The 17,418-nt window shown below is 35.2% G+C and overlaps 2 protein-coding genes across 3 annotated transcripts; one reads left to right on the forward strand and one right to left on the reverse strand.

Annotated features, from left to right (window-relative positions):
- The first annotated feature begins 5,416 nt into the window (after window positions 1-5,416).
- Window positions 5,417-12,977, forward strand: LOC147548459 (ATP12 protein-like protein). Of its 2 annotated transcripts, XM_086667487.1 has the most exons (7): window positions 5,452-5,733; window positions 6,898-7,028; window positions 8,649-9,003; window positions 9,083-9,257; window positions 10,577-10,854; window positions 11,314-11,370; window positions 12,652-12,977. In XM_086667487.1, exons 2-7 carry the CDS (start codon window positions 6,931-6,933, stop codon window positions 12,667-12,669), a joined length of 981 nt encoding a protein of 326 aa, XP_086523613.1. In that variant the 5' UTR covers window positions 5,452-5,733; window positions 6,898-6,930; the 3' UTR covers window positions 12,670-12,977. The 2 variants fall into 2 exon arrangements, with proteins under 2 accessions (XP_086523612.1, XP_086523613.1); XM_086667486.1 differs by lacking the exon at window positions 12,652-12,977 and having other exon boundaries at window positions 5,417-5,733; window positions 11,314-11,598.
- Window positions 11,818-15,732, reverse strand: LOC147548460 (cytochrome P450 86B1-like). Its single transcript, XM_086667485.1, has 2 exons — window positions 13,487-15,732; window positions 11,818-12,403 (listed from the first exon to the last, which is right to left on the reverse strand). The coding sequence occupies exons 1-2, from the start codon at window positions 14,735-14,737 to the stop codon at window positions 11,999-12,001; spliced, it is 1,656 nt and encodes a 551-aa protein (XP_086523611.1). The 5' UTR covers window positions 14,738-15,732; the 3' UTR covers window positions 11,818-11,998.
- Window positions 15,733-17,418: the final 1,686 nt, after the last annotated feature.

Raw genomic sequence — 17,418 nt, forward strand, 5'->3', positions numbered from 1 at the left:
GTATAAAGGGTATACTAAATCATCATTAACTCTAAAAATCATATAACTTTTTTGAACTTTTCATTTTTTTTAGAGAGAGTAGAAGTTATATAAAAATTTTAATGACATTTATTATATATATTGACCATTTAGTAGAGGACATTTAAAGGAGGTTGTATCAGTGGTTTGTGAGGGTATGATAGGTTAGGGTTGAGATTTGAAGATAGTGAATCAGATGGTCATGATTTAGAGATATATAAAACGGATAATCGTGATAATGGGTGGGTGAACAGATTATGTTTTTGTTAGGGAGGTAAGAGATCTAACCGTCAAGATTTATTGTCAAACTGAACAAACGGCCAGATTTGTCTTTTGGCTTGTCCCAGACAGCAAAAAACTTTACATTTTATATAATAGATTTCTGAGTATAAAGGGTATACTAAATCATCATTAACTCTAAAAATCATATAATTTTTTTGAACTTTTCAGTTTTTTTAGAGAGAGTAGAAGTTATATAAAAATTTTAATGACATTTATTATATATATTGACCATTTAGTAGAGAACATTTAAAGGAGGTTGTATCAGTGGTTTGTGAGGGTAAGATAGGTTAGGGTTGAGATTTGAAGATAGTGAATCAGATGGTCATGATTTAGAGATATATAAAACGGATAATCGTGATAATGGGTGGGTGAACAGATTATGTTTTTGTTAGGGAGGTAAGAGATCTAACCGTCAAGATTTATTGTCAAACTGAACAAACGGCCAGATTTGTCTTTTGGCTTGTCCCAGTCAGCAAAAAACTTTACGTTTTATATAATAGATATTATATATATATATATATATATAGAGAGAGAGAGGTAGAATTTGTTCAGGAGGAAAATAAAAACTACACCTGGTTATAAAATAAATAAAGAGTTAATTCCTATATGGCCCCCTACTTTGTGACCAGCTTCCTTTATGGCCCCATTTTTTTCGTAAATTCAATTATGGCCCCTATTTTCAGGTATATGTCATTATTACCCTTCTTAATTCTAAATTTAAAACATTAAAAAAATTTATTTCCACCTCACCCCTCTCTCTCTCCACCTCATCTCTCCCTACACCTCACCCCTCTCTCTCTCCACCTCATCTCTCCCTACACCTCACCCCTCTCTCTCTCTCTCTCTCTAATTCACCTCTCTCTCTCTCTCCAACTCACCTCTCCACCTCATCTCTCCCTACACCTCACCCTCTCTCTCTCCAATTCACCTCTCTCTCTCTCTCCAACTCACCCCTTTCTTCTCCGGCAAGGTGGCCGGCCGGAAAATTTTCCGGCCGACCACCTTCAAAGCTAAAAAAAAAATAAAAAATTTCTCTCTCCTCTCTCTCTCTAAGTTTTTTTTTTAAAAAAAAATCTCTCCACTCTCTCTCTCTCTAAAACTTCGGCGAAGGGGGTTTCCCTTCGCCGGAGGATCTGTTCACGAACAGATCTGTTCGTGAACAAACCTGCTGTTCACGAACAGATCTGTTCGTGAACAGATCTAATGTTCACGAACAGAGCTGTTCGTGAACAGATCCTCCGGCGAAGGGAAACCCCCTTCGCCGGAGTTTTAGAGAGAGAGAGAGAGTGGAGAGATTTAAAAAAAAACAAAATTTAGAGAGGAGAGAGAGAAATTTTTTTTTAAGGTTTGAAGGTGGCCGGCCGGAAAATTTTCTGGCTGGCCACCTTGCCGGAGAAGAAAGGGGTGAGTTGGAGAGAGGGGGAGTTGAATTGGAGAGAGAGGTGAGGTGTAGGGAGGGATGAGGTGGAGAGAGAGAGGGGTGAGGTGGAAATAATTTTTTTAATGTTTTAAATTTAGGATTAAGAAGGATAGTAATGACATTTACCTGAAAATAGGGGGCCATAATTGAATTTACGAAAAAAAAAAGGGGCCATAAAGAAAGCTGGTCACAAAGTAGGGGGCCATATAGGAATTAACTCATAAATAAATATAGTAGTATCACACTTGAATACTTGATACATGTGGATGTAGTCTTTATATAATTGATACACTTGTTACTTGATGGTTGATACTTAATATTCGATTGCTTATATATTTGAGACTTGATCCGACTAATAAAACACAAATTCAATGATAGAGATTAGAGATTTGAGAGATAAAATAAAGATTTTGGTTTGAGTGAGCGAATGCAATCATATTTATAAACATGAAAGGAGGATGAAGATTAGAGAAGCAGAAAGTTAAGTTTTGGCCTAAATAAGCTAATGCAATAAAAAATCATAAGAGGGTTAAACTACAATTTTTACGCCCCTCCCCCACTACCCCCAACAACTATAAAGCGACCTGTTAAGGGTAAAAAAGTAAAAAGAAAAAAAACTCAACTAGCAGCTAGAGGTGCCTAAAACGAATATAGACATTGAGACAGGTCGGGCTGTCTAGCCTGTCCCAATAGTTGTCCCAACAGTCCGTCGAGGAATGTTTGGCCCACGACCTCAAAATCAAACCCGATCCAGATTGGAGGATATCGGAGCTGGCTTGGCCAGTCATGGGTCAGGTCTGGGCTGCCTTTAAGGCCGATAAGCACCACAAACTAGGGGTGGGCTTTTGGCTCGAGAATCCGGAACCCGCCCACGACCGTCTGAAAGGTCCGTGACCGTTCGATGCCCGAATCAGTCCGTACCCGCCCGACCGAAAGAGTTTAAGCGGACGGACGCGGGCATAGGTCCTTACCCGGTGTTCCGACCGGAACCCGTCCGCTTATATAGTCCGCCCGACCAAACCCGTCCATACCCGACCGTTTATCCTACCCGTTATACCCGCCCGCCTATATGGTTGATTTTAAGCCTTTAGATTTGTAGGGTTAGCTACAATCGTTAGATCTCAAAAGTAAAAATATATAATCCTAGAAATCACTTTTTTTAATATTGTCTTCGTCTCACTCTCCATAAAAATCTCAATATCTCATTAGTAACCCAAGAATCCATAATACACCGACCGTAATCCATGAGAAGAAGAATAGAACCGATCTTAATCCATGAGAAATCTCAATGATTATTATTAATTTTGTAGTCATTTACTTTTTGGAATTGTAAAGTGGAAGTTTAGAAAGTTGTATTTAGCTACTAAACAATTTTAGTTTCGAATATAAAATTCTTTATTTGATCATGAGTCACCTGTGCCCGACCGACCGATATCCGGTTTGCCCGACTATCAAAACGGTCACGGACGGGCACTTTGTTGAGAAAAATCCGAAATGTCCGCCCGTTTTGTCCGGATGCCCGAGTGGACACTTAAGACTTGTGTCTGTTTCGCCCGGACCGGTTGAGTTAGTGTCCGTTTCCCGCCCGTCCAGACCGTTTCCCACCCCTACCACTAACTCTATATTTATAGAGCTCTGTAAATAAGCCTAAGTAGCTCTGTAAGGTGGCCAATAGGTGGACAAACAAGATTCTTATGTGGGCAACTGAAATTGGGTGTACAAAATAAGCGATGAAGGGACACATGAGATTCCTATGTGGACAACCAAAAAATAGGGTTTCTATTTGGACAACTGCCTAATCATCTAAACCCCAATAAACCTGGTAGATGCATCCACTGGTTAAAGAACAATTCAAGAGAAGAATCAGTCAATCCTTGAACTCAACAATACTTAACTCAGGAGAAAAGATACTAAGGGGGGGGGGGGGGGGGGGGGTAGTGGAGCAAGACTTTCGCGGACTCTTGAGAGTCCGCGAAAGTCTGAGGCATTCAAATCCAGACATTTGAGAGTCCACGAAAGTCTGAGGCATTCAAATCCAGACATTTGAGAGTCTATGAAAGTCCGAGGCATTCGATTGTAGACAAAATATGTCCCAGACTTTGGTGGACTTCATAGTTTGATGAATTTGTGAAGGATTTGGGACAAATTTGGAAGCCAAAATGTCTTTCAAAAAACAAGAGACATTTGAAGTCCATCATGTGATCAAACAACAATAATAATATTAAAATAATAAATGTCTACCAAATGTCCATCAATGTCCACAAATATTCACAGATGTTTACGAAAGTCGAAAAATATATTTTTGAAATGTTAGTATAAATATATTATTTCATGTGATTAAACAATAATAATAATATTAAAATAATAAATGTCTACCAAATGTCCATCAATGTCCCCAAATATTCACAGATGTCTACGAAAGTCGAAAAATATATTTTTGAAATGTTAGTATAAACATATTATTTCATGTGATTAAACAATAATAATAATATTAAAATAGTAAATGTCTACCAAATGTCCATCAATGTCCACAATATTTACAGATGTCTACGAAAGTCGAAAAATATATTTTTGAAATGTTAGTATAAATATATTATTTCATGTAATTAAAAAAATAATAGTAATATTAAAATAATAAATATCTACCAAATGTCCATCAATGTCCACAAATATTCACAGATGTTTACGAAAGTCGAAAAATATATTTTTGAAATGTTAGTATTAATATATTATTTCATGTGATTAAATAATAATAATAATAATATTAAAATAATAAATGTCTACCAAATGTCCATCAATGTCCACAAATATTCACAGATGTCTACAAAAGTCGAAAAATATAGTTTTGATTAGCACAAATATGCATTACACATTTTATCAATGGACTCAAGATCTTAAAATGTCCCCAGGACATTTTGTCTATGGATCAAATGTCTTGAAATGTCTATAAAGACATTTTGTCTACAAACTCTCAATGTCTTGAAAATGTCTATGAACACATGTTGTCTATAATAACTCATCCGAAATGTCTTGAAATGTCTACGGGACATTTTGTCTATGAAAGTCTGTGAAAGTCCCGCTCCACTACCCCCCCTAAATATTTTGTTTACCTGTGTATGGGTTTGTCTGTGTCTTTGTGTGTATGGGTGTATGATAAATAATTTAGAGAGAGAGAGATCAGAGATAGCCTTTAATTTGAAATGAAAAAGACCCATGTTTTGAAACAACTTGAAACATTTAGTGAAGGATGAATAGAAAGTAAGAACAAAGAGAAGTACTAGGAGAGAACTTGATTCCTTCTTAAGAACATTTTCATAACTATCACGACGCCATAATCATCAAAAACTCCCCAATCTCAAAAAACATTTTTTTTAATTACCCACTTTCTTAATAAATGAGTTTGGTGAAGATTAACTCTGAAAAGATGAAATCCCAGGCACTTAAAAAGATCGTGAAAGATTACTTGTTAAGTTGGTGGAAGGATTACAACCAGGAGGCAATTTAGCCGAAGGTTGTTACGGTTTATTGTGTTTTTAGAGAGAGAATAAGTAAAGTTGAGAAAAACTTATAACCAATTCTGTTTTCTAGTAAATTCTTAAGAGAGAGAAACGATGAAGGATGAAGATGAAGGAGAAATTTATTTTTCCACCCATTATTGTTGTCCACATAAGACTTTTATTTGTCCAATTATTGGCCACCCTCTGTAAATACCAGCAGCCAAATCATTTTCTGAGTGCTCTCCCTCATTTCAACAGCCCTCTGATCTCTCTCTCTCTCCCTCTATCAAAAAACAGCATTTTTGATTTTCAACTTCTCAAATCGGAAACAGCAATGAGGAGCCGAACAAAGCAAGTGAAGTGAGAAGCTAGTACCAGGGTTTATCCTTAATCTTACGACAACAGCAAGGAGCTGAGCAACTAGGGTTTTATCTTAAATCTTCACTTTGCCTCTCAAGGATTCGGTTGAACTTCCAATTTTGGAATACTCCAAAGTTGGGGATACTCAGATTTCCGGTGAGTACTCGATACTTGGTTTGATTCTAACCACTTCGATTTGTAATTTGTAGAAGATATTGGAATCTGAACAGTTTGACTCATAGCTATTATTCATCCTTGTTTCTAGGGTCTTTGATATAATTTTGCTTCCCCCTTTTTTAAAATTTATCAAGAAAATTGATGAGTCTGTTTTGAGAGTAGTGGAGATGGTTTAGGTTGTAGCTCAACTGTTTGATGAAATTCCTCTTTTATGTTTTTCTAAATGCCCACTTGAAGGTTATAAATTGCAAATTAAAGACTTCAATGTTCAATCCGCTGATGATTATGATCTATGAACTATGATTCTTACTCTCTTTTAAGTTATGAATCTTAGGCAAGTTCAAATTGTGTTAATTTTCGATTGATGGTCATGATTTATGAATTATGAATTATGATTCTTACTTTCTTATAAGTTATAAATCTTAATTAATTGTTAATGAGTTGATGTTTGTTTGTTGAGTGGTGGTTATGATTTATGAATCTTATTTCTTACAAGTTATGAATCTTGGATAATTTTGAATATGATTAATTAGTCGACGTCTAATTGTCGATTGACATTGTTTATTGATTCACATTTAGTTTATTTGATTGTCGATTGATATTGGTTGATGTTGGATTCATGTTTGAAGTTTTTCTAGTCAGAAAAATTACATAAATGTGAAATGCATCGTTAAGAATATATTTTTATCACTAGAAATTACCTTTACATGTATTACATGCATCATAGGTAGAATTGTAGAAATTGATAATTTTGGGTACCGTGAAGTTAAAGTTTAGCCCCGTCTAAGTTGAAACCTTGGCTCTGCCCCTGGTTGTAAGTTTCTACACAGTAAGTAATTTCTTAATTATTTTTCGTTTGACAATATCTTGAGTTTCTTAACTCGTGAGTGATGTTCATTGGTTTTTCTGGACTTAATTATTCTTTAATTTCTCTCTCAATCCTAAAATCCTATGAAACACAGATAATTGAATTTACTAACAGATAATATTGTTTCTTTTGTTGAGAAAAAAATCACTTGTTAAGAATTCTATCAGCCTCCAAAAACTACAAAAATTAACAATAAACTTGAGAAAAAGCTTTTTGGACTGTTAGATTTCTAATTTATATGACCTTACTAAGACCTCCCACTCCCTCCATTTCAGACGCTTCTGATAGTTTACAAGGACGTCGAGACCATGTCTATCTACATCCGTTATTGCAGAGGACGATTAAATTCAATCAGAAGTGTAGGATCTGCTTCTTATTGCTCATCTTGGTCGTTCTATAGAAAAAGGTACTCTGCTTTCAAGTTATCTTATTGCTTGTTTTGAATGTTTACATCATTGATCATTGTCATGTTTTAATTGATTTTTTTTAGCTCATATGCTTTGAGATTACAGGTTATAGTTTGACACTTTTACTTTTCTTACACATTTGAATCATATTCGCGTCAAAATTTTGATACGTATAGAGAGTAAAGACTCTCGTCCACTACCCTTTGGTACCGTGGTTGGACACCCCCTCTTTAGCCAATGAGGTTTTGAGATCAAAATTGGTGGAAGCAGTGTATCATCAGGATTTATTCATGTAATTAAGGCAATAAATAAAGTAAAGGTAGGAATAGATCGGCTTTCAGTCCCCCTAAGATGGTCATAAGGGTCTTTGTATCCTTTAGGGCCCAAGATGTCTTAATCATGGCGGTTATAGTGGTCATTCACTTCATGATGTATTCAATATTATATTCATGATGTATCATGCCATGTAAATGTAACGACTCTTGGGGTCCAATGGCGTTCCGCAAGATGATATCCTCACTTCAACTGGCAGAAACAATTTTGTTTCTCATGATGCTACATCTTCATATTCAACCTTTTGTTTTGGACAGCTGAATATTAGAAACACATAGCTGATTATAATATAATAACTTGTAACAATGCATGATAAGTGACCATTAAAACAATACTTCGTTCAATATTTGTAAAAACGTAGAAAACGATCACAATCTTAAATAATGTCTATTAGACAACACTCGTACTTGCTCAAAGAGTATATAGCACCGTCACCGACGCACACATTCATGTGTTATTTCCTTTCAGGTTGTGAATAATAGCGTATTAGCCTTCATTTTCATCGAAATAGGTGGATCCCAGTGAAATAGGCTACTTTCCATTGTTCGATTAACAATTTTATTTCCATAAAGTTGCATCCCACTAACTTAGAACTCTGCAAGAAACAAATTTCTTTTTTTTTTTTTGAAAACTTTGATTGAATTAAAACGAAAACTATACAAGGAAGACAAGAAAGGACAAATTTGATTGAAACAAATTTCTCTGCTTCTTCCATGGTATTAATTCCCAGGAATTTGTGGAAATGAACACACTTCCGTGAAACACATTTCCTTGTTATGAAACACAACCTCAATGGTATTAATACCTAGTACTAGTCATCATCTATGGCAACCTCAAAATATGCATACTAGAGTCCTTCTGATCTGTTTCTTATTTGTAAAGCACTATGATTCGGAGAAGACATTTAATATTAGAGCACATGAGCACCAATAGGAACTAATGACTAAGATCAGGAAAACTTAATGGTTAAAAACCTTGAGATTGCTTAGGAACTGTTACTTTGTTTTCTGAAATCATATCTAATGTAGCTTTATTATTCTGAGGATTTTGTAGAAAAATTCTTTTTGCTCGAGACGTTCTAATTTGGTTCAGGAGTTGATAGTTAGGGCACGTACACTAGTATACTTAATGTGTGTAAAGGTGGGTACTTTAGGATAAAACAAGCTAAGTAGAGGTAAACTGAAGAGAAGATAGTCATCATCTTTTCAGTTGTGGAAGAACAGCGTTATCTTCTGCAAGTGGTTTTCTTATCTTTATCGTTCTAAATCTAACAATTAGCTTTTCAGCTTTGTCACTGCTGCTGAGCAATCAGAACCAGATAATACTTTGTCATCGACTTTCACATTTTCTTCTGGTGGAAAAACAGAAGAGAACAAGGATAAGAAAGATGACGACATACTTATCAAGGGGCCTAATGTAACATCAAGAGATTCTTCTTCAGTGACAATGCCAATGTCATTCATGACAGGGTCTGTTGTAGGAAAACGGTTCTACAATCAGGTCACTACAAGGGAGGCTGATGATAGCAATGGATGGAGTGTCATGCTTGATTATCGAACTCTTAAGACCCCTTCAAAGCGACCACTGAAGCTTCCTACTCTCTCCCTTGCTAAGGCCATTGCAGCTGAGTGGGAGTACCAGGTTTTGTTCTCCTTTCATCATTTTTTTTGCTTCATTTTTTATCTAGTGCGATATTTTTTAAAAGTATTTCTTTTTGTAGGAAATAGATGGGATCAGACCCTTTACGATGCCTCTCATGAAACTTGCGTGTACTGCATTGGAGAGAGTGCCACTCACTAGGACGAAAATAATTGAACATTTAATGAAAAAGTTCAACCAGGATTTAGTGTTCTGTCGTTCTCCTGATGACAACGATGTCTCCGCCGAAGTCCTTGGTATGTGATCTACCTATGTAGTAAATAGAGAAATAGTCCTAAGGGCTGACCACAATACAAGAGTTTCGTATATTTATTGATTCTAATTAAACATTATTTAGAAATAGTTTTTTCTTTAACTGACCTCAAATTGTGAAGGTTATATTGCCTTCCCTATTCTTTTAAGGATTTATGTAAATTCTCCAAAGGAAAGAGGGATATATATATATGTATACATATATATATAAAGGGGGTAGGTCGGTCCCTAGGAGGCAAGATGAACCAACTTTAGTTCTTTGGTTGTTTTCAATGACGTTCCATGATTATACAGGCTTTAGTTCATGTTCTTTATTTGTATTTGTTAATTCACAAGTTCAAATTGAATGTAGTTTGCGATTCAAGAATATGCCATCATATATAATTTATTTAAGGTGTTTCAGTTATTTACGTAATTTCTTCAAGTTCTAGTTCAGAACTTCTATTTCATTTCAAAGACACAACCTCGATACGCTTTAACATCAGTAACATGAACACCGGAATGAGTGTCGATATCTGACATCTGTACGAAGTATCAAATCCAATGAGCAAAACTGCAAAAATGCCAAAAGGGGGGTTCAGATGTACATAATATTTTCTAATCTTAGTTAATGTGGTGCTTTATTTTACCTATATTTTCCCTTTGGGTAAACAGAAGTTAATATGGAGTGGTAAGTTATGGTTTCAACTTCCAACACAATTATTTATTGGTACTAACGACGTGAGTGCGAGTATTTGATACGAGTATCCTGATACCAAACACCAGAATCCAGTATCCGAGTACCCAATACGGCATAAGAACTAAACGAGATGATTCAAGTCACTTACTGTCAAATTGTTAGTATTATTTTAACTTGTAATGTTATTAACAATTAGTAATCTTTGTCGTCGTTTGTTAATACTTCTTTTAGGTTCTTGAAAACACGATTAGTCTGTTTACATTCTTACATGAAAAGAGCGATTAGATGAAGTTATGCAACCGTTTTGCAAGTGTGGTTGACTATATAGATGTTTTCTCTACTTCTCATAACCAGATCTATTAGAAGTTTTGTAGTAGATGAAGTGAATCATAGTTTAACTACTATAATCTATAATATTACAAGCTATCAATAAACAAGATGAACTAGATATGTATCTCTAGCTGGATATGGTAGACTACATTGTTGCTACTGTATATTGGAGGTTGGGAAATCATCACCTTCAGCACATCAAATGTGTTTATTATGTTGCTTTTCCCATTTGTGCTTGTTTTTAGCTTTACATCTTTCTCTTACCATGATTCCATTCATAAATTTGATTTACAGAAAAACAAGTAGAGAAAGTTGATCCATTACTTGAGTGGGTAGAGTCCGAGTTTGGTCATAAGCCTGTTGTGTACTCAAGCTTTTTTGGAGGCAAACAGGAGGATGGTCTTGTGAATGCTATTGAAAGCTTTCTAAAGAAAACAGATGATTGTGAATTAGCTACCATTGACGCAATTGCTGCATCAGCACACTCTTTAGTCATTTCTATTGGACTCTTTCGTGGGAAGTTGCAGATTGACGAGGCCATTGAGTTGATTAGACTTGAGGAAGATCTTCAGGTTCTTATTACCAAACATCTTTGAGACTGCAATTTTGTTAACCTATGTTTACCTTGAGACAAGACCATGTGATTTGTGGTGTTTATCTTTTATTGTCTGAATCTGACTAACTTAAGTCTGATTTGTTCGAACCTGACATATGTTGGTTAGACGCAAAATAGTAAATTTCAGGTTATGTTATGTTAGATGATTGGCTTTTAATTCAGACTTAAATTTACATCCGACTCAATGAACCCAAAATCGGCCCGATTCAGTCATTTGGACTAGTCAAACATAGGAGTCAGATGAAAAACGAATGGCTGAGATTTGAGTCAAGTCAATTGAGATCTCGAATCAGAGTTCACATCTGAATTATAAGAAGAAAAAAACTCCAGCAAGATCACTTAAACTTCAAAGCATTATAAATCACATTGAGAATTGCTGAGCCCGTGATGGTAAAATCGTGCTCCATTTCTGCAGGTTGACCGGTGGGGGCTGGTTGAGGGCGGACACGATGTTGACATTGCTGATCTCAAGGTACAGATTTCATCTGCAATTGTTTTCCTTGGACTTTCTCGACGATTTTGAGTTATTTATGGATTTTCGATGTCTAGAAGCTTAGAAATGCAGCTTCTATCCCTTCTTTTTGTTTACTTTTAGCCCAACTGTGCTTCCTGATATATGATGCTGGGAGTACAATTACAATTTTCCTTATTAATAAACTATCTTGAGTTAAGATGAATGAAAGCTTAACAGTTTCAATTATAACTTCGTTTCTATAGATGGATATGATATTTCCCGAGCAGGAGATTCATGACCGGGGTAAGGTCGTACTCGTCTTGGTCAAATGCATGTTCCACAAGAAACCAAACCCTCGTTTTACGTTGAAGTAGTGATATTTTAACTTGAGGAATCCATGGGATTTACTTTAGATTGAAATTAGGGTTATTCAACTTGAGGAAACCACAATGAAAGCTACACTAATTTCTTCAATCATGTCACACAAATTATTAGCTTAGAAAGTATCAAAGCTTACACACTCTTTATAAGTATACTCCCCATTCCCCTTCCCCTCCCAAAACTTAGTTCTTACATCTGTAGAAATCCCCAAACACCATTTATGATCATCTATCTATATATTTAAACTCGACATCGATCATTAAGATCAAACAACACTAGGATTATCATGAAGTTCGTTATTTTCGTCTCTCTTTGTGAGTTTAACCTTCAATCCATATTTCATGTACATCGTCATTGCTAGTTTAGGTATAACCACATGATTCTTTACCACGTTAACTCGATATCGGTAAAGAATTGAAGCTGCAACAAATTTCATCTGATAGTACGCAAAATCCTTCCCTAAACATAGCCTTGGACCGCCATTGAATGCTGTGAATTTATATGCGGATTCACTGTAAAAACGTCCGTCTCTTAACCATCTCTCTGGTTTGTATTCTCTGCAATCTTTTCCCCATATGCTTTCCATCCTTCCCATTGCGTAAATGGCGTATACCACTTTTGTTCCTTTCTTTAGTTTTGTTCCATCTGGGAATTCATCGTCTTCAACAACCTGTTCAAAATACTGTCATTAATTCAATATGGAAGTATAACTTGTCGAATAATGATAAACCAACACCGAGAAAAACTATTATCTCTCTCATGTCTTGACATCTATCATCGACCTGTCATTTCCGTTCGTGGAAATCTGCATCATTTATAGTTTGATATACTCTGTTTCTTGCATGTGGTCGATGAAACATCAGTTGCTGTTATGTTTTTAGATTTTTCAGCTGTTGCCTAAGCCCTTCCCTCTATCAGGTCTGCTGGATCTTTTAGAAAGAGAAAGTGAGGAAAAAGGAGAGTAGAACAATAAAAGAGAGGAGAGTGGAAATAAAATGGCAGTGGGTGGTGGTTGGAAGTGGCGGTGGTGGTCGAAATTTGTGATTATGGCGGAGGTGAAGTGAATACGAAGATTATGGTGTAAACTACAATTAAGTTGATTTTTAGATTAAAAATAAGGTTGGCTCTAAGTCAATCTTGATTGACTAGGTCTTTATGTTCGGAATAGTAATTTAGATGCCCCGAGCCGCAACTTTTGTAAAAGAATTTGGGTTTAATAAGAATAAATCTATAAGATGAGAAAATTACAATATTCTGGAGATAAATCAGAGTGAGTCCGCAAGGTAGAGTCAATTAGGTGTGAGAATAACAAAAGTGATCTATATGGTGATGAGATTATATTTACTTAATATAGATCACTTGCTAGTCCACAGGGCAGTGAGTGTCAATTAGGTGTGAACAGTCAAAACCCTAGAAATATGTCTGTGAATCATGTCCTAGCATATACTATGGTGGTACTAGACCCCAATAGACAGGCCCTGCTCAGAGAGAAATGATCCTCCAATCGAAGCCGACTGTTTGGCTTGTGGTCGGTCTAATTTCTCGGGTCATTTAACATGACTGAAAAAGAAAATTGCTAAAAGGCTCGAAAAATTGGGATAGGCTGAGCACGGATGTGGCCGGCCCCGTCGGGCGGGCCTTGTTGAGAGAGAAACGGGCCGCCCATGGGAGCCAGCTACATCGGCATTTGGCATGTGGTCGGTCTACTTTTTCGGGCAGTTTACTATTACTGATGAAAAGAAAATCTCATTACCTCCTTGTGATCCAACGGAACAGACGGATAAAGCCTTAGAGCCTCTGATAATGCTGCTTGCAAATAATCCATTTTCTTCACTTCCTCCGGCCTAAACATAACCAAATCCTTATTTTCTTTCTTGTCGAAATCTTCTCTTCTTTCAATTAAACCACAAATTTCTTCAAGAATGCGTTTTTCGACGTTCGGGTTCTTGTCAACTAACCAAAAGAACCAACTCAATGCAACAGATGAAGTATCTCTACCAGCAAGTATAAAATTAACACAAATATCTCTCAAGAACTTATCCGAAAATGGTTTCCCTTCATCATCTTTTAATCTCATAAAAACTGTTAGGAGATCCGATTTCGTTTTCTTCGTATTCTTGAATGCATAATCCATTAATACAAGTTCTTTCTTTCTTGTATGAATCACTTCTTCTGCAAATCTATTTATCTCATATATTGATTCTTTTAGTTTCTTTTCAGACCCAATGTTTAGATACCTCATTACTTTCCAAACAAAAGACGGTGTTACGAAACGTAACACTGTCATTTCGGTAGCGTTTTCGAAAGCTTGGGCGAACGGAATATCGGGTAAACCAACTCTAAGACAGCCAGGATCAACTCCAAAAGCTATCATACAAACATTATCAAAAGTTAACCTTAAAAGAACATCTTGTAAATCAAAAGAAGATGAGTTTCGAACTGATTCTTCTGCAACAGGGAGAAGCCTAGAATGAACGAGTTCGATTAATGACTCGGTTGTTAAGTTCCGAAATTGGGCAGAGTGAAACTCAATGCTTGCTGTCTTCCTTTGTCTTCTCCAAGTTTCATTATCAGCACTGAAAATCCCATCCCCAAGAAGATCATGAACATTGTTTCGAAAAAATTCACCTTTAGGAAAATTAGAAAACTTTGTCTTAAGAAGGTGTTCTAAGTTTCGAGGATCGGCTGTAATGACAGAGTTCAAACTAGTTAACCAAGGTCCTTTAAACCTAAAAGTAGTGTTTTGTTGATTAAGTATATTGGTTAGCCATTCGTAAATATCGGTACGTAAAGCTATTAACAGAGAAGGTAACATACCGACAAATGGCCATACGGGTAAGCCATATCGTTTTCGTTGCCTAAGAGAATGTATCGATACGAAAAGTACAAAAGCGACAAATATCTCAAGGAATTTGATTTCGGGCGAGAGTAATATCCGTCGAGAACCAAAGTTTTCGACAAACTCGCCCGAGGAAACATTTGTTTGATTAGTAAGAGTACTCATAGTTAGGGTGAAAGAGAAAGAAACAAGGAAGGATATAATGAGAAAAAAGAGAATGATGGAAACCCTAATTTTGAGAGGAGATGTAAGGATAATGCATGAGGAATATGGATAAATGGTGTGAGTTTGTTCATGTGTTATAGTATGTGTTTGTGTTTCTTGCGTGAATTGTTTTGGTTAACAGTTTTGATTTGGTGAGCTGAAATTGAGGTGGAATATTTTTGTTGGGTTTTTTTTCATTTTTGGGATTAGGGTTTTGCTTTAAAGGTGTTGATAAATTATTTGGTGTTGTTAGTGGTTTGGAATTTGTAGTAAGATCAAATGATTTTTAGAGGTTGAGTGTCAAAATTAGGGTTTTTTTTAGTTTTTTTTTTTTTTTTTGTTGAAAGGATAGGGTTTTTTTTAGTTGTTGACGAATCCCTAATTTGGAGGATGGAAATTGGGTATGACAGTTGATCTGCAGAGCAACTGTCACAATTTTAAATTCCATTATGTAGTGCCACAATGAAGCTAGAATATGTTTTTCTTCATTTAGCCAATGTCTTAATCATGACTATAAATAGAATTATACTAACATTTACTAAATAATGTCTCTATTTTTTCTCATTGACACTTTTCTTAGAGGAGGTTAAATTGTTTGTTTGCACTTTTTTCTTTCCATCATAACGATGTCTTTGTTAATAAACTATATCGATATCAACACTTTTACTGAATGCAATTCCAGTTTCCTATTCTTGCCTTTGTTTAAGTTAAATTATTTAATTATACTTTATCATTAGCTAAACAATATCTTAACAACAACAACAACTGTTTGACCACTTGATTTTGCATCTACTTTGCTTACATTGTTGGTATATCAAAATTTTCTTTCATGTGAAAGTAGAACCTCTAATTTGAGTCAGCCAGTTAGGGTGGAAGGATGTTTAAGATTTAAAGAGGTTGTTGCTGGTGAAAAAATGATTTACTACTCTTAAAAAGGAATATACCTTATAGGTTGTGTGGGATACGTGCCCTCACAGCCCTAATATAAGTCTGCCCCCGCTAGCCACTAGGATCACAAACATGGTTTGTAAAGCATAAACAATGGCTTACATGATAGTTGTTTGTGTGGTTGTTAAGACGCATGAGCGTCTTTAGGATATTTTATGTCAGTTATAAGCATGCCACATCTTTATGATTTATTCATGTCAAATAATGTATGATGTATATTGTACGCTCGTATATTTTAGGCTCGTGGTTGGGCAAGCGCCCGCACTTGACTCCCAACCACAACAGGCCATATTTATTTCGGGAGTGCTACATGTACAAAGTCCTTGACAAAATTCTTGACTTAATGACTCATTTTCACTAAAAGACAAAAGTTGATCAAAGTTTTTTAAAGTTTGAGTTTGATCGGTACCGTTCACTTAGCATTTTGTCAAGAATCTTGTCAAAGATTCTTTGTACATTTAGCATTTCCCTATTTATATTTGACACCTTAGTTTATATATTAATGCATTTTGCAAAACGTTTGCATGAAAGAATGCTTGGGCCTTTTTCAACAAAAAAAAAAAAAAAGAATGCTTGGGCCTTTGGACTCTTTTATAATTGAGACGGTTTAGTTAGCCCATTAGGTGGTAGTAAAATAAGATTTTTTTTGGATTGAACTTCTTCTTTATCTATTTTATTTTTATTCTAAAATAATTGTTCTTCTTATTGAAGTTTAAATCAAATCATGGATGAGCCCATCTTTTTGTCTAGAACTTCACACAATCTCTAATAAATTCAGATTTAGCAAGAACTAGTTTGTCAAATAGAATTTTAACTTATAAAGCTTTTCGGATTCTATAACTTCCTAAATTATTTCTGGATATTATTTTTTGGCCACTGCCCTCTAACTTTTATTATGTTTTGTTTCGTAGTTTAAGAGTAATAATTTAGTTTTTGCATAAGAGAGAAATTTACTCGGATTAGTGTTCAGGTAACAATTTGTAAATTTCACATATTGAATTTCCACTCATTCAAAAAATATATATGCATGATTGAATCGATTAAACTTTTTATTTGTTAACATGAAAAAAAAATTAACTTTATATTTTAGTATAAGAAAGGTCTCGCTTAAAATTTGGCACAGGACCCCCAAATGTTCAACCATAACTCCGGTACATTGTACTCATGTAGTTAATCCTTTTTTTTTTACTTTTACTTCTCAACTTTGCTATTTAAATTCAGGTTTATTTGTTTATCTTAATCCATAAACTTTTATTAATAATATGAATTAAGATCACCATCATTCCTTAACAAAAAAAATTAAGATCAACATCATAATAATTCAATAGAATTCTAGAGAATTGTGTAACCACAGTATGATCAAAGGAATTAGATTGATTGATGTTAAGTTCGTTGGACTCTTTTTCGTTGTTGAAAGTGGACTCCTTAAAAATTCCAAGTACTCGTGTTCTTTTAGTACGTGGCGAGAAACCATGAAAGAAATCATCCTCTCTATCGGTAAATAAATAAGATAAGCTTGCTATCTTTTAGTGAAGCAATAATCATCTTAACAAATCTCATTTTCAATTTTAATTTTACCATAATTGTGTAACTAAAGTTTTCAAACCTAACTTTTTATCACGCCCAACGTTTTTCATTCATGTTATTCTTATAATTAAATTTTACTTTACCTTTAATTTGGTTGGTCATTGTTG

Source organism: Eschscholzia californica, unplaced genomic scaffold (genome assembly GCF_041429995.1).
Source record: "Eschscholzia californica isolate CP2 unplaced genomic scaffold, dmEscCali1.0.p SCAF_3, whole genome shotgun sequence".
Classification (NCBI taxonomy): Eukaryota; Viridiplantae; Streptophyta; class Magnoliopsida; order Ranunculales; family Papaveraceae; genus Eschscholzia; species Eschscholzia californica.